The sequence below is a fragment of the Bubalus bubalis genome, chromosome 16 (assembly GCF_019923935.1).
Source record: "Bubalus bubalis isolate 160015118507 breed Murrah chromosome 16, NDDB_SH_1, whole genome shotgun sequence".
Lineage (NCBI taxonomy): Eukaryota > Metazoa > Chordata > Mammalia > Artiodactyla > Bovidae > Bubalus > Bubalus bubalis.
The window spans coordinates 32419038-32442770 of NC_059172.1; the positions used below are offsets into that span (position 1 = coordinate 32419038).

General features: G+C 36.1%; 1 protein-coding gene across 1 annotated transcript in view; it reads left to right on the forward strand.

The window, feature by feature from the left end:
- Window positions 1-23733, forward strand: part of FCHSD2 (FCH and double SH3 domains 2) — a 238764-nt gene that overhangs the window by 176535 nt on the left and 38496 nt on the right. Inside the window, exons 10-12 of the mRNA XM_006064686.4 lie at window positions 5100-5195; window positions 17133-17249; window positions 20322-20426. Of these exons, the coding sequence (XP_006064748.1) occupies window positions 5100-5195; window positions 17133-17249; window positions 20322-20426 (318 nt within the window). The remainder of the gene's footprint in view (window positions 1-5099; window positions 5196-17132; window positions 17250-20321; window positions 20427-23733) is intronic.

The following is a 23733-nucleotide window of genomic DNA, read 5'->3' on the forward strand; positions in this document are numbered from 1 at the left end:
ATTTGCTATTATTTTCTCCCATTCTGAAGGCTGTCTTTGCACCTTGCTTATAGTTTCCTTTCTTGTGCAGAAGCTTTTAAGTTTAATTAGGTCCCATTTGTTTATTTTTGCTTTTATTTCCAATATTCTGGGAGGTGGGTCATAGAGGATCCTGCTGTGATGTATGTCAGAAAGTGTTTTGCCTATGTTCTCCTCTAGGAGTTTTATAGTTTCTGGTCTTACGTTTAGATCTTTAATCCATTTTGAGTTTATTTTTGTGTACAGTGTTAGAAAGTGCTCTAGTTTCATTCTTTTACAAGTGGTTGACCAGTTTTCCCAGCACCACTTGTTAAAGAGATTGTCTTTAATCCATTGTATATTCTTGCCTCCTTTGTCAAAGATAAGGTGTCCATATGTGCGTGGATTTATCTCTGGGCTTTCTATTTTGTTCCATTGATCTATATTTCTGTCTTTGTGCCAGTACCATACTGTCTTGATGACTGTGGCTTTGTAGTAGAGCCTGAAGTCAGGTAGTTTGATTCCTCCAGTGTGGAGATTCCTTAAAAAACTGGAAATAGAACTGCCTTATGATCCAGCAATCCCACTGCTGGGCATACACACTGAGGAAACCAGAATTGAAAGAGACACGTGTACCCCAATGTTCATCGCAGCACTGTTTATAATAGCCAGGACATGGAAGCAACCTAGATGTCCATCAGCAGATGAATGGATAAGAAAGCTGTGGTACATATACACAATGGAGTATTACTCAGCCATTAAAAAGAATACATTTGAATCAGTTCTAATGAGGTGGATGAAACTGGAGCCTATTATACAGTGTGAAGTAAGCCAGAAAGAAAAACACCGATACAGTATACTAACGCATATATATGGAATTTAGAAAGGTGGTAACAATAACCCTGTATACGAGACAGCAAAAGAGACACTGATGTATAGAACAGTCTTTTGGACTCTGTGAGAGAGGGAGAGGGTGGGAAGATTTGGGAGAATGGCATTGAAACATGTATAATATCATATATGGAATGAGTCGCCAGTTCAGGTTCGATGCACGATACTGGATGCTTGGGGCTGGTGCACTGGGACGACCCAGAGGGATGGTATGGGGAGGGAGGAGGGAGGAGGGTTCAGGATGGGGAACACATGTATACCTGTGGCGGATTCATTTCGATATTTGGCAAAACCAATATAATATTGTAAAGTTTAAAAATAAAAGAATATTCAAAAAAAATAAAAAAATTAAAAATAAAACAGTGCTTCTTGGGAAAATAGCACTCATTCTAGATCTGGTACATAAAATATTTAAGGTAAACATTAAATAATTAGTCATAATGGAAAGCAAGGAGACTATCAAAAACTACTAGGTCATCTCCAGGGACTCAAGATATGATCTTGTTAGCCAAAGATGAGATTATTTTAGCATTGATAATCATAGCAGTAGATTGAAATAATCAAATATTTTTAAATCCATGACTTTATAATAATTTATTAAAGCTATAATTGATCATTCATTTGAAGTTACTAGGGAAACAGACCAATTTGAAAACTAGATAATCAAGGGAAGAGGCAAGTGTTTATCCTGTCTTATACAAAATCAGCCTCAAGGTAACTAAATAATTGAGTTTGAAAGTTTCTCTTATAGAAGTATTCTAGCTAATAAATGAAAAAGCAATGATGGAACCCCTGACAAAGTGATAGAAACATAGAAAACTCTCTAGTTCTTGCAGCCCCTAATGTCTAGGCATTTATCATCGTAGGTCTGTTCTATTTGTTTCCTAGGGTTACTGTTTGAGAAGGCAATGGCACCCCACTCCAGCACTCTTGCCTGGAAAATCCCATGGACGGAGGAGCCTGGTAGGCTACAGTCCATGGAGTCGCTAAGAGTCGGACACGACTAAGCGACTTCACTTTCACTTTTCACTTTCATGCATTGGAGAAGGAAATGGCAACCCACTCCAGTGTTCTTGCCTGGAGAATCCCAGGGACGGACGGGGGAGCCTGGTAGGCTACTGTCTATGGGGTCACACAGAGTCGGACACGACTGAAGTGACTTAGCATAGCATAGCATAGGGTTACTATACAAATTACCATAAACGGGATGACTTAAAATGGCTGACATTTATTCCCTCTCAGTTCTGGAAGCCAGAAGTCAGAAGTGAAAGTGTCAACAAGGCTGCACTCCCACCAAAGGCTTTAGAGGATAATCGGTTTCTTACCTCTTTCAGCTTCTGATAGCTTCAGACTTTTGTTTGTCTGTGGTCACATCACTCCAGTCTCTGCCTCTTGTCTCACTGGCTCCTCTTCTGTGTTTACTTCTGTTTGTCTTTTATAATAACATCACTTATCGTTACTTTCAGAGACCAGCCACAGAATCCAGAATATTTCCTAGTCTCAAAATCCTCAATAATTATATCTGCAATGGACGTTTTTCCAAATGAGGTAGCATTGACATGTTCAGTGCCAAGGGCAGGGGTCTGTCTTTTGGAGAACCACCATTCGTTCAGCCCACTACAGCTATTAACAGCAAAAAGAGGCAAGTCAGAGGCAAGCCTCCTCACAGAAGTAAACACCACCTTGCCAAAAAATAAAACAATAAATGTGAATGCAGTGAAACATCAACTTACAGGACACACAAGAAATAGAACACTACAAGGATGGAGTGAACAAAATTCAGACTATGGGAAACTACAGAACAAAACTCAGTTTCTTCAGCAGGTAAATTGCAAGTGAGGTGGGTGAGGGAGATGGAGGAAGAAACTTATATGTGATTTTTTTGGGGGCCACACCATGTGCCATGTGGGATCTCAGTTCCCTGATCAGGGATCAGACCTGCAGCCTCTGCACTGTAGCATGGATTCTTAGCCACTGTACTGCCAAGGAAGTCCCAAGAAGCTATATATGAAAAGAAGCCTAAGCAACATCATCCATATGCTCTGTAGGAACCTTATTGTGATCCTAATGTGAAAAACTTTAAAAAATATGAACAAAAAATTAAACAGTTACTGTTTTATAATGTTCATTGTACATTTTAATATACGTTTTCTAAAATCTGTCTTTTAGACGTTGCACTGAAATATTTATAGGTGACATAATATGTCTAGGACTTCCTTCAGTTTAATAGAAGGTGGAAGGGGTAGGTGGGTTTTAGATGAAACAAAAATTGGTGTGTTTTGGAAGTTGGTTCATAGTACGTGGGGACACATTATACTATTTTCTTTTTAAAATATTCCATACCAAAAAGTTAAAATTTTTTTTTTTTTAATTTTATTTTATTTTTAAACTTTACATAACTGTATTAGATTTGCCAAATATCAAAATGAATCCGCCACAGGTTTACATATGTTCCCCATCCTGAACCCTCCTCCCTCCTCCCTCCCCATTCCATCCCTCTGGGTCGTCCCAGTGCACCAGCCCCAAGCATCCAGTATCGTGCATCGAACCTGGACTGGCAACTCATTTCATACATGATATTTTACATGTTTCAATGCCATTCTCCCAAATCTTCCCACCCTAAAAAGATTGATACCTCCCTCTTGAAAGGAAGGAAGGAAGGAAGTTGGGTTTGTTGTGCTTCAGGGTTTAGGTTTAGCAACCAGAGGATGATCCTCTTAGCTTTTTCTGCATGGTGACTAGTGAGGCTGTTAACAGGTTAACTGTTAACAGTTAACTGTTAACTGTTACAGTCTCAGGACTGTATCAGGAGCTTTCTCAGTTAGTCTAGCTTAAAGCTGGAATCCAGGAAAAGAAAAAACACATTTCCCTTTAAGAATATGTTTATTCAGCCAGCCTTCCCTGACCATGTATTTCCAATCACTGCTCCCTCCACCCCACCCCGGAGTCTGAATTAAATAGCGCTTGCGCTCTCCTGGTGCCTTCTGTGTACTTTGTTAGTGTATTTTAATTGTGTAATCTGTTTAATTGTCCGAGTTTCTAGATTATAAATTCCTTGAAGATACTAACTTTGTTTATTCATATTTATGCCTCTGTGTATAACGCCTTCTCTGCTGCGTTTAATATTAGGCCTGGTAAACTCTCTCAGTAAATGATTGTTGAAGGCAGGGGAGGGAAACAATAGAGAATTGGGATGTACTGGTAAGTAAAATACAAAATATACCTCCTACTTTCTCCATCTCCTGAATGAATTCTTTTCCCAGGTCTACTAAAGTATAGCCAAAGACTGCTGTAAACTTTATTTCCTTCTTCTGCCATCTTCTGGCAGAGGTCTAATGAGCTTTAGCAGATGAAAGACAAGTCAAGGGTAAGCACTGTAGCAAACTAGAAACTGGATTTCTGTACAATCAAATGTTGCTGGTTTCTACTTTTTCCCAGGGAATATAGCAGTGAACTCTTTTTAGAGGGCTCTCTTTCAGTGCTATTTGTTTTGCTAGTTTCTGTGTATCAAAATTTCTCTTCTCTGTAAAGTACTGTCTAGTCTGTTCTTCTTGGTATGCTTTAAGATGGTAATTGGAATATAACTTCCTTAGAAATGTGGCAAGAAGTACTAGAAAAATACTGTTTTGTGCTGTGTACAAGGTTATCTGGCAGTTTCCTAGTAGATGGCAGTCTCCATAAAGCATTAAAGGCAAAGAGGCCTTTAAAACTTTAGAACTGGTTTAGAAAAAACTGATGTGCTTCCCTGTTTGCATCTACCTATCCCCATTCAAAAGAATAACATCTAGTGTAATAGCCATCTTTCTGCAGTCTTAAAATAGTACATATTGTCTAGTCCCCAAATCTGGGCTAGTTTCTAACCTAGTACTTTCCATATTTAGATTCTTGAGAAAATGGGGCACAAGGATAACAACTATTATCCAAAATGAAGGGCTTCCCTGGTGGCTGGGGCTCCACACTTCCATTGCAGGAGGCCCAGTTTCAATCCCTGGTCAGGGAAATGGATCCCACATGCTCAACTAAGTCCTGATGCAGCCAAATAAATAAATAAAAATTTTAAAAATAAATGAAAAAAATTGTAATTATCATTTCTTTTTGACCACGTAGTACTGGATGATTTCTCATTTTTGAAAACTACAGAAAAAACCCTAAATTTTAAAAATGCAATTATTGAACATTTTAACCTTAAAGATATTTTATTTTCTCTTTAGGTGGTACGAGACTATAATCTTCAGCTGTTTTTACAAGAGAATGCTGTGTTTCACAAACCCCAGCCCTTCCAGTTCCAGCCTTGTGACAGTGATACTGTAAGGGAATTCCAGATTTTCATTTTATTTGTTTTTAAGCTATGTTTGTGCTTCAATAACTATTCTCTTTGGAATAGACAGACAAAAAAGACTGAGTATATCTCAATTTTATAACAAAACTGTAAGGGTGCCAAGAAACTGTGACATTCCTTTCTAAAATATGACTGATGACTGACACACCCAACATCTTTATGCTAACAACTTTCTACTTAGTAGGGTTAAATTATAGAACAAGTTAATGGAAATCTGAAAACTGAACTGAGGGAAGAATAGAAAAATATTCAATAAATTTTTTTCAATTCAGATGTAAATTTATACTTTCTATTTATGAAATTCTTCACATGCATACTCTTCTGAAGAAACCAATGGTTTTTAACTAGAATGGAATTAATAAATAGAATAATGAATATGTGTATACAAATATTTTACTGGGTTTATTTAAAAATTTAGGCCCTTTCAGATTTCTTAGACTATGGAAGTATTAACACAAATGCCAATGTAACACAAATGGCAATGTATAAAAAGCAAACATTAATCATATACTTTTATCCTTGAGTTTGCTCTATGAAAAATGATAGCCATTTTTTAATTAAAAAAAAAAAAAAGAACCAGAATACTAATTTAATAACATTTTTTCAAAGGTATTTTACTTCTGTAAGGTAAGAAAGCACATATCTACCACATTCTCTCAATGCAGGTAAGCTAAGAGGGAAGTCAAGTTATATTGGTAAAGTCTCTGGTAAACTTAGAATCAAGACCAGGGGAGTTTATGATACCAGAGTTTAATGGTATCAGTTTAATAGAAACCTTTGCTGGAGGTGTCTTCATTACTTTTCCTACTAAATTTAAAGTAGCCCTGCTAGTGGCTATATAAAGGAATGTAGGAAATCAGCATTTCCCGCTAGATTATTAGTCCTTGCCCTTAGTAGTGCCTTTTTTAATCTATCAGCTTTTGCTTAACAACTCAGAGACATTGTCCTGAGGATACCGGGTATGGACAAGTTTGCCAAGCTTGACTTAAAATTGTGACCCATTTGAGATTATTTTACCTTTTCCCAGTTTCCTTAGGAAAATGAGGCTGATAGGGACTGATCTAACTCATCTGAAGTCCCATGACAACCCTGAATCCTTCTTTGTTTCTAAACGCTGTGCTAAATGTTCTTAGCTCTGTGTCCCTGTTTGCCTTACAATTCTAACTCTATGCTGTTTTCTGTCCTTGTGCAATCTGTACTGGGCAGAGTTTAAAAGCTGCCCAGCTGGTGGATATTGAGTTCTCCCCTGTCAGTGCTCTGAGAATGACCATAGCTGAGGTATTTGGGGGTATGGGTTAGGGGTGGGAGGGAAGGGGTATATGGGTTTGCATGTTAAAAGAAGGGTGGGACCTGGTACTGGGATGAAAGTTATAAATATATGTGTAAGGGGCTACTGAATGAATAAGCTGGGGCTTTTCCTTTTCCCTTATAAATTAGGGATTTCTTTTCCTATTTATAGTAAAAAGATTGAGCTTCTCATTTGTCATCTTGTCTGAAGCATCTTAGTTTTCCTCAATAGGAGTGCTGGAAAGAACCTTAGAACTAATCTTGCCTTTATTAAAGAGGAAACTGAAGCCTAAAAAGGAAAAGAGAGTTGTCCAGAGTCATACAGTGAATTAATGACACATTGACATCCTAATTGCAGTTTAATGTTCTTTCTAAATGCTACTGTGTTTTCAGGGAAGAAATGTTCAGCACTTGGGGAGCAATTAATCTTTTCATAATGGAAAACGATAAATGCTCACACATTTATAAAAATCACCCCAGATTGTCAACTGTTGAAAGTTTTAGAATAATCATTTTGAAAATGTTTTTACCTGTAAAATTTGTTGTATATACTTTTTGTTTTGTTTTAGATTAAGTATTCATATTGCCCACAAAAAATAAAATCCCAAGTAATTGTTTTTACCCAGTATAGACTAGTACTGTTCTTTTATATGAGAACAGAACCATTGTTTCCGTTGCTTTTCTGGTTTCCTCTTGGAGTTGGTAGCACTAAGCCTGTCACAGAGTGGAGAGCACCAGTCAGTGCCCCATCAATTTACTTCTCCTGCTGGGTAAATGTACGGCATGTAGGAAGGACTGATTGCCACTATCTTCTGTTGTATTTCTGAAATTGCTATTGTTCCTATCCTTTTCTGGCGCACATTTCAATGCAATAGACATTGAGTTCCTACTGTATCTATCTGAGTGCCAATCATTCAGACAGATGCTGAGGATAGCTACTACATGTGAAGAGCCCAAACTCAAGAAGCTCACTGACATGTACATAAATAAGTAAAATATAATCAGGCAAGTGCTGTACCTGACAGAATGCTCTTGGTGTCTGTTGATGAGTACAGTTAATGCATCCTGATGTGGTATAATTTTTTTTTACAAATTTATAGAGACATTTACATATCATATAATTCACCCATTTCAAGTGTATTATTCACTGGTTTTTGGTAAATATACCAAATTGTACAACCAGCATCACAAATAAGTTTTAGAACATTTTCATGACCCCCGTAAGATCCCTCATGTCCATTTACTGTTAATCCATATTCCCACCCCCTGTGCAGGCAACCTCTAATCTGTTTTCTTTCTTGATAGGTTTACCTTCTCTAGACATTTCATATAAATTGAACCATACAATACGTAGTCTCTTATGTCTTGCTTCTTTCACTTAGCAAGTTTTTGAGGTTCATCTTTGTCTTAGAATGTATCGACAATTTGTTCCTTTTTATTGCTGAATAGTATTCCACACACTACATATTGTTTATCTGTTAATCAGTGATAGAAATTTAGGTTATTACCCACTTTTGGCTATCATCAGTAATGCTAATATTAACATTTGTGTATAAGTTAATGTATGAATATGTTTTCATTACTCTTGAGTTGCTGCATCAATCGTATGGTAACTTATGTTTAACTTTTTAAGAAATTGCCAGACTTTTCCAAAGTGGCTACCATTTTGTGTTTCTGCCTGCCATTGTGTGTGTGTTTTGTTTCTCTGTATCTTCACTGCCATTTTTTATCATCTGTCTCTTTGCTTAGTCATCCTAGAGGATATAAAATAGAATCTCATTGCAGTTTTGATATGCATTAACCTAATGACTGATGATATTGAATATCTTCTTATGACTTATTAGTGATTCATATATTTACTTTGATAAAATGTCTGTTCAGATCTTTAGTTTTTTTTTTTATCAGATTGTGTGTCTTCTTAATATGGATTAGATCTTAAAGGTGAATTGAAATTTACTCTGCAGGATTGGAAAAAAAAACATGCTGGGAAGTGAAAATAACAATTGAAAATAATAAAAATAATAAGTGACATTCACTGAAGGTTTATTTCATGTTAGACATTTTTCTAATTGAATTCCTTGTATTAACTCATTTAATCCTCTCAACAATCCTATATTTTAGGTGCTTTTTTTAATCTTCATAGTTTAGGAAACTGTGTTTAAGAAAGTTGCTCAAGATCACTCAGCTAATAAGTATTAGAGCCAGAAAAGCTTGAAAATGCATTACGGTATTTGAAATAGCAAGTAGGTTTGGTATGGTGAAGGAGTTGAACAACACTGTAAATGCAGGTTGCAGCCAGATTTTGTGTTTGAGTTTTACATATGGTAACTATGGAATCTTTTCAAGTATGACAGCCATGTGGTAATTGCAAACAAGTTCCGTCTGCAGGACAGTATTCTTCCTTTATTTTACTTTGGATTTTGTAATTTATATTAGGAACTTTGAATCCTTATGGATTTAACACATTCATTTTTATTCACCCAATAGATATTTATTGCATATAATTTGTATATGCCCTTGCCTTAAATAGAGAAGAGTAGTCAATATTTGATTTAGATAAGTTAAATTTAGGAAAGCCATATGACTTTTAAAGTCATCATCATGATTAAATGTAACTTATTTTCTTCTGAAAAGTTTCTAATATAAACCATCAGATTCCAATATTTTCCCTACAAAAGCAAAAAATGTACAGTTGAAAACAGTCACAATATTAACCACTGGGATTTAGTTAAGGGTTGAAAGTATTGCATTTCTTGTTTTTTGTTTTTTGGTGGTTTTTTTTTGGCTTAATCTTTTTTTATCTGCTAGTACATCAAAATTCCTTTTCATTTTATTTTAATATATGATTATTTTAAGTCATGTTTTAGAGTAATATACCAAAGGGAACTGGCCAAAATTATTTTCTAAAGTCACAATGATCTATACTGTACAGCCATAGAATTAAATTAGGAATCTTAGTTTAACCTTAAGATGATTATAAGTTACAGTGATCAGTGACAAGTTCCATCTGATGTAGTAATTTAGTAGCTGACTTATGGTTAATACTGAAAGATTTATATGTCTCTGTTTCCATATAGAATTGCTGATTTCCAAGGTATCCCTTCTTTGTATCTCCTGGTATCAGATGACCTGAAAGGCAAAAATCTTTCTAGAAATAATAAAGTTCATCTGTCTTCACTTAAATGAAAGTTTTTAGTATAAGATTGTTCTAAGAAGGATATGAAATGTACCCTAAATTCCCCCCCCCCCCACCAAAAGAAGGATAAATGTAAATTCTGTGAGAGAGATTTTACAAGTACATTTATCAGAATCTCTATGTTTAAAGTCATTCAGCTGTCACATGGGTGATAACTTTGTGTTAGAGATTCATGCAGGTGTTGTACAATGAGAAATCATGGGCTTTGGAGTCAAATCCTAGCTATGCTATGTGCTGGCTGTATTTATTTTTATTTACATATTTATATATATTTAACCTCTATGATTCAGCTTCCTTATATGAAATGACTGTACTTTATTGAGTTTGAAAATTAGATTTGACTCAATGCCTGGCACGTAGTAGATAGAAAATAAATGTTGACAGCCTTTTTTCTCCTATCCTCAAGACAAGCATGTTTCTTTTCTTTTCTTTTTTAGGTTGTGCCACAAATTACTATGGGAAATACTTAAATATAAAATATAGAAGACATTACCAAGATTATGAAATATGATAACACTTTGTAGTCATGGCCTCCAGTTTTCAACTCCCTTACTGAGTTGATCACTGGAAGTTCCTTGGGATTTTCTCTCCTGTTTTATTCTACAAAGGATAACTCACCAACCTCTCAGCAGTTTTTAAGGCTAAGAGGCAATATGTCTGGAATAAAAAGTAGCTAATAGTTACTGTCCATTCTTACTCCTCTTAAAAGTACATGACTTGCTCTGCTCAGCACCTCTCTGCCCTACATACATCTCAGTGTGTCTCCCTTCCATTATCAGAACTAGTGTTGTGTACACTTAGGGAGCATTTCCTCACATCTTGTGACAAAGGACAAAGTTAACCTGGGAAAGAATACAAGAAACATGCATGTCCACAAAATTGATCTGTACAAACAGGCAGTGGTTCAGTGGTAAAAAATCCGCCTGCAACGCAGGAGATAAGGGTTCAATTCCTGGGTAGGGAAGAGCCGCCGGAGTAGGAAATGGCAAATCACTCCAGTATTCTTGCCTGATAAATCCCATGGACAAAGGAGTGTGTCAGGCCACAGTTCATGGGGTCACAAAGAGTCAGACATGGCTGAAGCAGCTGCACACACAGCACACACACAAGCAGGAAAACCTTAAGGGAACATTTCCCTCAAACTTCCTGGTGGGGATGAGAGGACCCTTTCCTGTTTACCTTCTTGGAACTGCAAATAATAAGATCTTCACAGAAATGATGAAAAAAAGAAAAGAGCTGACAATCAATTTCCAATATATGATCTTTTTCTATTATTTAAAAAGCTACTTCTGACATTTAATTCCACCTTCTATAGATTAACAGTTATATTAAATAAGACAACCGCTTGCTGTAATTAGAATTTTGCATATTAAAGTTTCACTTAAGTGGGGCAATTTTTGCATCTATTTAAAAATAAGTATTTAGCAAAAATGTCCTTGTCTGGACTTCCCTGGTGGTCTATTGGCTAAGACTTAGTGCTCCCACTGCAAGGGACCTGGGTTCCATCCCTAGTCAGGGAACTAGATCCACCATGCCACAACTAAAAGATCCCATGTGCCGCAACTAAGACCCAACACAGCCAAATAAATAAATATATTTTAAATGCCCTTGTCTATAAAAACATCTATATGTGATCAATATATCATGCAAAGCATTTACCTGAAAATTCTCACTGTTACAAGTGGCTCTTTCTGTTGATGGGAATCTTACATTACATTTAGCATTGACTCATCAGAGAAGGCGATGGCACCCCACTCCAGTACTCTTGCCTGGAAAATCTCATGGGTGGAGGAGCCTGGTAGGCTGCAGTCCATGGGGTCGCTAAGAGTCGGACACGACTGAGCGACTTCACTTTCACTTTTCACTTTCATGCATTGGAGAAGGAAATGGCAACCCACTCCAGTGTTCTTGCCTGGAGAATCCCAGGGACTGGGGAGCCTGGTGGGCTGCCGTCTCTGGGGTCGCACAGAGTTGGACACGACTGAAGCGACTTAGCAGCAGCAGCAGCATCAACATAAACACATTGTGGTAGAAAATTTATGGAAAATACTCCTGATGAATAGATAGATACCATCCCCCTGTACATATACTGGCAATAATATCCAAATGGAAAGATTCTGATTATAGACATGAGTGTCCCTTTCTAGAATCAGCAGTGTCTACTGTCAAGTGTTCAGAGAGGACTGTCCTAAGTTCTTCAGCCTTAGGACAGAAAGGAAATTCAGAAAGGGAATTCCCTGGCAGACCACTGGTTAGGACTCCTGCTTTTACTGCTGAGGGCCTACATTCAATCCCTGGTCAGGAAATTAAGATCCCGCAAGCCACAGGAGCAGCCACCCCCCAAAAAAAATTTTTTTTGTAGTGTAGTTCTTTAAAGTTATTTAATAACTATAAATTTTGAAAAGACTTTAATATTACTTTCTAAAAAGATGGGTGATTTTTTTTTTTTTTTTTTTTTTTGGATTGGTGATTTTTGAAAGTAACATTGCTAGGCTCTGAAAGCCTTCCTAAACTCTTAAAATGGTTTGACTTTTGTTTTTTTAAAAACAACATTACATCAAAAAATATCTTCTTCTTCTTTTTTCTTTTTTTGGGAGGGGCTACACTGTGCAGCTTACAGGATCTTAGTTTCCATCCAGAGATGGAACTTGTGTTCCTGCAGTGTAAGTGTGAAGTCCTAGCCACTGGACCACCAGGGAAGTCCCACACTTTCCAATATTCTTGACATATTAGTTTAAGCCTACAGATGTCTTAGCATTCAGTAAAAACTTAGCCAAAATTTCATTGAAAAGAAATTTGTATTTTAGCAATGTCTTTTTCAGTATTACTCTCTCTATGTTATCAGTGTTAGATAAATAGAACAAGTAATAGACAGTATGGTCATATAAGTATGGGCTTCCCTTGTGGCTCAGCTGGCAAAGAATCGGCCTGCAATGAGGGAGACCTGGGTTTGATTCCTGGGTTGGGAATATCCTCTGGAAAAGGGAAAGACTACCCACTCCACTATTCTGGCCTGGAAAATTCCATAGACTGTATAGTCCATGGGGTTGCAAAGAATCTGACACGATTGAGTGACTTTCTCTGTCTCTCTCTATGGTCATAAAAAGATAGCAGGAATCTCAAGAGGTCTCAACACAAACTCTGGATCTAGCTCTTACTGGCTAAAAGGCTTTAGAGAGACATATATCTTTTTTGAGCCTAGATTTCCACACCTATAAATTGAGAATAGTCTCTATTAGTATTGTTTTGAGATCTAAATGTATGTAAAACACACATTTAAGCACAGAGCTTAAATATTCAATAAATGATACCCTTTTAAAAATTAAAATAGCTGTATAGTTTTCTAATTATAAAAAAGCATTAAAAATTTTTTCACCTAAACCCTCACTATTCAGAGGTAACCACAGGTAACGTTTTGGCCAATATCCTTCTGAACATTTCTCTGCAGATATATACTTACCTAGATAATGGACACACAACTTTTTATAAGTAGATTATTAATAGACTTGAATTTCAGCTATTTTTTTCTCAGTCAGTAGTGCATCATAGATATTTAATATCTGCATTATCTGTACTCCCTAACCATCTTAGAAATTTGACATCCTGCACCTTCCATGGTTTGTCTTTATGGTTTTCATCTCCAGTACATCCTAAAATTATGTCATGAATTAAAAATTCCAAGTAAATTTATAGGTTTTTAGAATATTTTAATTATCTTTACAAAGGCCCTTCTGCTCTTGAGACTATCCTCTCAGATAATGCTAAGAAGAAATTTGGAGCAGAGAACAGTAGCAATAGAATAGCATAATTTCTGGGTCTCTTACGCAGAGAAACACACTGTTCCCTCTGATTACAGCCAATGCGTGAGCCTGTTTGTTCTCTTAATTGCAGCACTGGTAAGAATCTGGGATTTCATCTCATCTAGAGATGTCTTGATTTTCAGTTGAGAAAGCTGCGGCCCAGAGAGAAAGTTAAGTATATGAGCCAGAGTGACATACCCAGGCCTCTTTGAGGAGTGAATGCACTTCATATTCAATGGCTACTTTTTAAAGAACAAATAAATTTCATAAAATAAAATGTATAAAGATTCCTTAAGTTGGGGAATCAAAAAAAAAAAAATTCCTTCCTTAGCCATCCATTTTGAATGGATTTTGTAGTGAGAATTTAAACATGAAAAAAGAGATCTTTTATTTTACAAGAGCAGAGGGATCTCAGTCCTAAAATGAGCTTTGAGAATCTGGATTAAAATGCACGACATTAATTTACTATTAGTCCTCTTTCTCCTCTGTTCATCCTGTTCTTCTGCACACAAAATACTTTCCTTTATCCATTAGAAACTGATTCCAAAACAGTATGTTATTCTCATCACTTCTGAAGGCACCATACTAGTAATCTGGTGGCCTGGCCCTCACTTTAGGTTATATTTGTTAACCAGCCTTTACTGAGGGCATTCTGTGTACTGTTAGGCGTGGTGCTACACGCCAGGAATGAATCCTTTAGGGCCTCATATTGCCTGAAGACAAACAGGAAGAAACTTACGTGCAGTAGTCACAGTATAATGTTATGTTAGCCTGACAGCAGCCACATAGTAGATGTCTTACAAATGAATAAATTAATATAATGGAGATATGTCTAAACTGAAGGAATCCCTGAGTTTGTCTGGGAATATCAGGGAAGATTTTGCAGAGAATGTGGACTTGAACTGAGATTTGAAAAATAACTGGGAATTTGTCTGTGGACCAAAAAAGATAGGGTAGTTATTCCAACCAGAAGAAGAGTACTCAAAAGCATAGGCTTGTGTTTGGATTGACATTTATTTTCCAGGAAAATATCTGTCTGCTTCTGGAATGTTTTATTAAAGCTTGTATGATTTCTGAAATCTGATGTTTCCAAAACTTTCAAGAATCATGTGAGTTGACCTGAGTTATCAAATAATCCAAACTGACAGACTAATAAACTACCTAACCTACATTTAAAAGTCGATAGGAAATTCCTTTTATAGCATTTCTCTTCAGTTTGCAATTTGAACTATTTTTGTCTATTATGCAGAGAATTGTTATAAAATAATCAAGTTAAATAAGTGAACTTTTCCAGAGCTAATCTACTGTGTTGTGTGGTATTTAATTTTTAGTCTCATATTCTGCTTTAGGAAAATAACAGTGTTTTTTAAATTATTTCTGAATAGCCTATGTATGTTACTGTTCTTTTATATATTTTAACATTTTTAAGAAATAGAGGAAAAGTATTAAAAGTATGAACTAAAGATTAAATTAGCCACCATTTTAAAAAGAAGCAGTCACTAACAGATCCTTTCCTGGAATCAACCACTACTGACACTACCATCTTAAAAAGGTAGTGATCTTTACTAGATTCTCATTTATGTTGACCTTTATTTGTGGGAGTGGCATTAGAACATTTCTTTATGTATTGTTTAGTACCCTGGCCTGTGTTTTCCTTATAAGGAATTCTCATTTGTCTAGAACTGTATTATAGTTAGCCATGTTTTTCCATGGCTTGATGTCAGAATTCATGAAAGCAATCAATCTACTTGAATTTTCTTTACATGTCATTCCTTGCCCAGAAGATCCCAAAATCACATCTCCCAGTCAGTGGTATTTGTGATCTGTCCTGATCATTGGCACTCCATTCTGAGTAATAGTAAACCCATAGGGAATGAGGAAAAAAAAGCACAGCTTTCAAGCACAGATAATACTCAGTAAAAAGGTAAAGATTCTGTGTAGGCAAGTTGGCCATGCAGCCAAGACACATTTTAGACCAGTTTACCAGTTCCTACAATGTGCCTCAGTAATAAAAATTAAAGTTCTGTGTTAGCCGCCTCCTTTCTCATCTACTCTGTGCTCTACAGTTTTATTCTTTTTGGATCTCAATCTTTGATTATATCACCTTGTTTTTGACTCATTATTTGGGCTATCAGGAACCTGGGAATTATTTGGATTTTTTTATTAGCAATAATGCTAATTTTTTGTTTCAAGTAGTTTTCTTTTGGGTCTTTAGCAATTACCATCTATTGGATACTTACACATATGCTATAAGAAAATGTCATTTTGTCCTAAATAACCCCTTTGAGATAGATGGCATTTTCACCAATTTCAACTGTAACTAAAACGCAGATTAACTAACAACCCAAAAGATCATAAAGCTAGTAAATGGCATAGAGAAGATTAAAACTGGATCTTTCTGGCTCAAAAATCTGTACCTGAGCTCTTCAGAGTATACCTTTCTACCATACGTCCTATAGATTACATTTCCATTCTACATTCAGGGTTTAACATTTTAAACCTTGGCTTCTGAGTACAGAGATGAATTTAAATGCCTAGATCCTTTTGCAAACCAAATATAATTCCCTAATAGCCCAAAGAATGAATCAGTATAAAATGTAAATGTAAAGTTGGTTAGATTTAGATATGTTTCAATTCTTTTATCATTATATAATCTAGCTTTAGCTGAAATGTCTGCATAGAGAAAAAGTTTTTCAACATTGCCTACAGTCCCCCCCCAAATATTAAATTTTTAATCCAATTTTAATAAAGATTGTTTTTTATGAATTCTTCATTATTTAGAAGAAGTTAAAACAGTTTAATGATTAAGAGCTCTAGTTCTGGAATCAGAAGTTATAACATTTACTATCTGGTAGACACTGGAAATTTTATTTAACATCTCTGAGCCTCAGTTTCCTTTTCTATAAAATGACCATGTGACCCATTTCATAAAATTGTTATAAAAGTTACATGAAGCACTTGCCACAGTACCTTGCATAATAGGGGTTAACTATTAACTGTTGTTTAGTTAGATTTTGCAGTTTGTTCTTTGTGATCATTTGCTCTAGCATCCCTATCTTTGAGATGACAAGTAAAGCCCAGAAGAAGGACAAAAGCTAGCTTGAGGTTTGGTGGTAAGTTGGTGATGGACCTGTAACTAAAGCCCAGTATTTTCGAGGATGGTTAGGTTGTGTTGCTATTATTGTATTGTTTTATTTTTTTTCTTTTCATTTCTATCCAATGATTCCTTCTTGAATCATTGGATTATTGAATTCATTGAAATTATTAAATTGTTTCTGTTTTGTCTATGCAGCTATTTTAGTGTCATAGTAAGTTGGCATGAATACTTTTTTGCTTAGCTTAGTTTTCTTCACACCCAAAATGGGTCAAGCTACAGTATTAGAGATGAAGCTTTAATGTTCAGCAGTGGAAGACAAAAATCTGTGGTCATTTATGGTTTTTATACCATCCTCTTTGTCTTCTGCTAATCTCCTATGACATGAGACATTGCTTTCCACAGTAGTGGAGCATGCCTCCTGTTTTGAGTGCTGATTAAATGAAGGCCCTCTGGTCTACCTACAAAATGGTAGTGATTTCAACAAGGATAACAGTACTTTTCCCTCTGTTCTCTCTTGTGTTGTAGAGCCGACAGCTAGAATCAGAAACAGGGACCACAGAAGAGCACAGTTTAAACAAAGAGGCTCGGAAATGGGCCACACGTGTGGCACGGGAGCACAAAACTATTGTTCACCAACAACGGGTAAGTGCAATAGTAGGTTACATCTAACTTTAAGTAGGTTATATCTGCCGCTGCTGTTAAGTCGCTTCCATCATGTCTGACTCTGTGCGACCCCATAGACGGAAGCCCACCAGGCTTGCCTGTCCCTGGGATTCTCCAGGCAAGAACACTGGAGTGGGTTGCCATTTCCTTCTCCAATGCATGAAAGTGAAAAGTGAAAGGGAAGTCGCTCAGTCGTGTCCGACTCTTAGCAACCCCATGGACTCCAGCCTACCAGGCTCCTCCATCCATGGGATTTTCCAGGCAAGAGTACTGGAGTGGGGTGCCATTGCCTTCTCCAAGGTTATATCTAACTTAAGTCAAACATCAAACCAGTTTAAGGAGTTGAATTTTATTGTGTGAAAAATATCCGATAGATATTTTTCCTATAATTCAGCATTCAGCAATGTTTTCCACTATCTACTAAATACCTGTACAATATATCCCTATAGCTTCTTAATTTTATGCATGTTTATACGTCTTAATCCCCTACCCCTATTTTGCCCCTACCTCATTCTCTCTTTCCACTGGTAACCACTAGTTTTTTCTCTTTATCTGTGAATCTGTTTCTTTTTTGTTATTTTCACTAGTTTGTTTTATATTTTAGATTCCACATATAAGTGCTAACATATAGTATTTGTCTTTCTCTGATTTAAAAAAATTTTTGTAATTAAATTTATTTGTAATTTCAGTGAAATCTCAGTGAAACTTTAAAAATATTTTCAAAGGAACTTCATCTGATCCTAAAACATGTCTGATATCTGCCTACCTAGCAGGAGAAATAGATTCGATTCCTGACTTGGGACGATCCTCTGGAGGAGGGCATGGCAACCCACTCCAGTATTCTTGCCTAGGAAATCCCATGGACAGAGGAGCCTAGAGGTCTATAGCCATGGGGTCGCAAAAGAATCTGACACAACTTAATGACTAAACAGCAAAACAGCAATAGCCAGTAATAATAATAATAATGAGATATTTGTAGTTTTAAAGCTGTAGCATCATACAGAAGTTAACAAATGTATCAAAGAAAATGATCTGTGTATGTATGGACCTTTAGATATTGATTCAAAAAAACACTATAAAAAGTCATTTTTCGACAAGCAGGGAATTTTAATGATGGACAGCATATTAAGGTGACCAAGGGATTATTGTGAAGTCTGATAATAGTATTATGGTTGTATTTTTTTTAAGTTTTTAGAGACTTTTACTAAAGCATGTAGGAATGAAATGACAAGATGTCTAGAATTTGCTTTAAAATGCTTTTCATTAGCACAGAAAAATAAAGAATAGGTAAAACAAATGTGGAGAAGTTTCATTAACTAGTGAATCTTGGAGATTGATATTTAATAATTCATCATACTAGTCTATTTTTGTATTTTAGTGTATTTAAAATACACTAGTCTATTGAGTGTATTTAAATATTTCATAATAAAAACTTGTTAATGGCATTTCAAATCTTTGAGTAAAGGATTTACTCAGGAAATGGCATTATAGCAATTATTTGTGTATTTGGAAAAATATATAAAGTTAGATTTCTCCCTTCTGCCATATGCAAGGTAAATTTCAAAAGAATTAAAGACCTGAGTGCTAGACACAAGACTACTGAAAACTAAAAAAAAAAAAAAGAATAAGAATATTTTTGGCATATTACAAATGGTTTCTTAAGTAAGACACAAAACCCAGAACCTATACCGTAAGATGATTGATGAATGTGACTACATAAAAGCTAAAACTTTCTGTAAAACAACAGGTTTTCTGAAAGTTAAGAGAAAGGCAATAGAATGGGAGGAAATATTTATGACATAAATAACAGAAAAAGGACTCATATTTAGCAGGAAATATATTTAAATAATAATAAAAAGAAAATTAGAAAAATGAATAGAGGATATGAAATGATGCTCTATTACAGAGAAACAAAAATTGAAACAATGAGATAATCTTTTTAAAATTTCAAAGATTGATGGTATCCAGTGTTGGTGAAATGTAGAGAAATGTGCTCTTACACACTACTAGAAAAATAGGTACAGCCTCTTGTGAGCAATTTGGCAATGTCTATAAAAATGTACAATTTCTACTTTTATGTTTTGCCTTAGATAAATATCCTCATGTGTTCAAAGAGTCATTGACTAGGTTGTTGTTGTTTTTGTTTAGTTGCAAAGTCTTGTCTGACTCTTTCGTGACCTCATGCACAGTAGCCTGCCAGTATCCTTTGTCCATGAGATTTTTCAGGCAAGAATACTGGACTAGGTTGCCATTTCCTTCTCCAGGGAATCTTCCTGACCCAGGGATTAAACCCGCATCTCCTGTGTTATAGGCAGATTCCTTACCACTGAGCCACCTGGGAAGCCCAGGTAGTTAGTACAGTAATATTTATAATATTGAGAAATTTGAAAACTCAAATGGCAGTAAAGTAAGAGCAAATAAAGTATGATACAGTTGAATTATTGAATCAGTGGATTAGAGGATGATGTCAGTCTATTTGTACAAACACACGAAGGTTTCTTAGACACATTTGATAGATCTTATTATTTTTTAAAAATGGGCAAAGTTTATAGGAAATATGTAATAAACGGTTTGATAAAATGCAAGTAAATTGATGGGACAGTGGTTATCTTGAAGTAGGGAACACTTGGTAGGGTATGAAGCTACAATAGACTTTCTGCCATTTTGTATTAGTTGTTGTTTGGAAGCAGTGCTTTATATTCATGTCATTTTTAAGTTAAAGGTGTGCATATCAAAAAAATGCAATTCAAATAAGATTTATAGATTGTGCCAATGTCAGTTTCCTGGATTTTATCTTATACAGTAGTTAGACAGGTTTTTACCATTGGGGAACCTGGGTGAAGAGACTCTGTCCTACTTTTGCAACTTCTTGTAAGTCTGTAATTACTTCAGAGCTTTTTAAAAATTTTTTCAAATAAATAAATGGAAACAAAGGTTAAAAAGGGAATCATGGAAACTTGTCACTAAAGTCTTTAAAATTATCTAGACATTCTAGTCATTTAATAAGAGAAAAATAGAAAATAATTATCATTTTCCTATTTTCTTTAATAGGTTCTAGATGATCTGGAATGCCATGGAGTTTCAGTCCCAGAACAAAACCGAGCAGAGTTGGAACAGAAAATAGATGAAGCTAAAGAAAATATTCGTAAAGCAGAGGTGAGGTGGGAGCCGTTGTGGCGTTCAGCCCAGCTCCAGCGCTGTCACAGGCGTGGCGTGGGCCTTTAGAATCCAGTCTCTACACCCTGACTGATGTGAAGGGTGATTCACCATCTGTGTCCAGAGTATTATTTTTAAATGTCTGCTTCATACAAGGTAGTACACATAACAAAAATACACTAAGCCCACTATGAAGGGTTTACAATCATGAAATATTAAATAGCAAAAGAATTAGGCCACAATAAAGATTAATAGTACAGAAACTGATCCATGTAAATTTAGTGCCAAGAGTTGATTAAGCAGACAAGGCAAAAATAAAGTTAAAGCACTGAATTTTAATCTTTCAGGGAGTCATGGAATCCTTTGAGGATTATATGACAGTATAAAACCCTCTCAACCACAGAAAAATACACATTTTATGTGTAGTGTTCAGAAGTTCGTGTACCATACACTAATATTCTGTGACCTAGAGAGGGACAAGTTGAGATGGAAAGAAAAGTTATTTGCAAAGGAGAAAGATATAGGATATAGTTGGCAGTTGGATTTGATTAGGATAGAAGATTTTTGTAAGAAAATGTGGTGCAAAGTAAGGAAAGTCATCACGGTTAAGACCAGTTCATGGAGGACCCCTGCTCATTTGTATTTAATTACATATCCAATGCATCATAGTAAAGGGATATGGAAGTAGACGTTTAAAAAAAAGACTGAGTGTGCAGCCCTCAGTGAGAACATGTTCTTATTAGAAAGGCTGAAAGAATGCCCAAGATAGTTAAGACTAACGCATAAGTGCCAAGGAGTAGTGGTCTACACATAAGGAAACCAAAGGGCACACGGGTCGCTGTGGGATAAGTTATTAGGGCAGGTAATACAAAGAGGTAAAACTTAAGATGGGCATTGACAGATGGAAAAGGGATAGCACAGTTTTGTGCCCTGCAACCTCAAGAGGCAGAGCTAGAACTAAAAGCAGAAGGTAGGAAGAAGGCAGATTTGAGCTTGCTACTGGGAAATACTTTGTAACAGTCAGATATGCCCAGTGGCAAAATAAGTTGCCCAGGATCTAGTGCAGCGCTGTAAGTGTGTAAGAAGATTCTGTACAAGCACTTCTTGCATTGGATTGAGCATTAATCTAAACTAGTGATTTTCAAACACTCTCTCAGATCTCTAGATTTGAGGAAGTGTTTCAGTGATTGAGGTGGGGCAAGGAGTAGGGGTTGGTAGTGAGCCGAAAGGCAGCATCAGCAAAGACAGGGAATATGAGTGTGCTTGTGACACCACCCATGGAAGTGATCTGAACCAGACAAGACTTGCTGTCTACCTGGCCTGGAGAAGCCCCAGTAACCCCAGCTTGCCTTTATTCCTAGCACATGACCCACAGCCTCCATAGTAAAGAGAGCAGAATGAACAATAAATAGCCCTTTTCCTCACTGAATTCAAGGTCATGGCTAAACAGCTGCCCTAGGGTGCTGGCCAAGTACATTGGCAGGCTCTTGCCTAGTCTGAGAAACATGGGCTTGTGTAGAAGAGCTTTTCTTGTTTGATGTTTCTCCAAACTCTGGGTGAAGTCAATTTCAGAGTCTTGACAGGACAAGTCTCAGAAGTTTTCTGAAGGATGTGTTCTCTCTTGCATTTTCCATTTCCAGACTTTATCCATAGTGTCACCATCTGGTACCCTACCTCCACCATGCCCTCCAGTAATAGCAGTAGTAGGTATCATTCACACAAAGTCTGCATTTAGGTTGAATGACCTGTTATTTCCATGAATGTGCTAAACTGCCCTGTGTTTGTAAAGCTTAAAATATGAAGTGAGATTCACATAACAGAATGTCTCATCTCTCCTAATACTAGTATGTAAGTCTGCATTCTCAAAGATAACTTTTTTACCAGAAATATGAAATATTCTAAAAACCACAATGCCAGAATCATTATCTGTTTTTATTATCTGTGAAATGCAGTTAATCCTACCACTTGTATAAAATGATCTCTGACTTGATTTCCACTTATCAGTTACAAAAAATAATCCAGTTAAATTAGATGGCAAATATGAGGGTAGTATTAGGGGATTATTTGCAGTATTGTCATGATGAGATTTTTGTATAGGCTGGACCATTAGAGCCTTCAGAGGAATTGACAGTAAAAGTTTCAATAGATTTCCTTTTTCTTTCTTCTGCCTGTATGTCATTTGCATTGGATTTTCTCTTTCCATTCAACAGTTACTTACTTTATTATAAATACTGAAACAGAAGGGAGAAGAAACTAGTTAAAAATCCATTATATCCTTTATGTTTGGTCTTTAACTCCTACAACATGAATCCTACCCTCCCTTGTTGGTTAATCTGCTTTATCTAATCTTTTCTATATTGTGTTTCCATTTAGTGTTGCTAATTAGAATAGAAACCTTTATGGTACTCAGTAATAGATTAAAAAATTTTCCAGTCATAAGAAATTGAAAATGTAAATGGCCTGTGCTTTTCTAAAGGATAAGAATAGATTACTATTTCCAAAGAACAGTATAATAGAGGTTGTGTAATGATTAAATAATTATTGGCTGGTTAATTTCAGGATGGACTCTTTGATTAGTTTAAAAAACAATTAATGAGTGCTGTGTGCCAGATTCTGATGAATATACTAGACTTAAACTGATGAACAAAATTGTTACATTGTTATGATCTCTATGACTGCTAGCTGTGCTACTCTTTGTAGCCCCTAGTTTAAGAACTGAAACGAGGCAATAGCTGCTCAAATTAAAATTTAAAGAGTTTTCTTAATCTGGCATTTAGGTATTTGAATTTTTTGAAATGTCTTTTGTCATACAGATACACATTTCTTGATCTGACATGCTAGTGCTCAGTCACATCAGTCGTGTCCGACTCTTTGCAACCCTATGGACCATAGCCCACCAGGCTCCTCTGTCCTTGTGATTTTTCTGGCAAGAATACTGGAGTGGGTTGCCACGCCCTCCTCCAAGGGATCTTCCTGACCCAGGAATAAAACCTGTATCTCCTGTGTGTTCTGCATTGCAGGCAAATTCTTTACTGCTGAGCCACCCATATCATACCCATTTTTAAGATACCTTTTCAAGAAACTAGGAGTTTTAAATGCCCTTTCTGGAGGCTGTACATGACTTGTGTTTCAGGACACAATTCTCTTGTACTTGAGTAATTCAAAATTACAGTGTCACTTTTGTACTCCAAGACTGGGAAATGGTAAGACCTTTGCCATAATGCTATAAGAGAAGTATAAAAACTTCAGTTGCATAAAATGTGAGGTCTCATTGTTGTTTAGTCACTAAGTTGTGTCCGACTCTTTT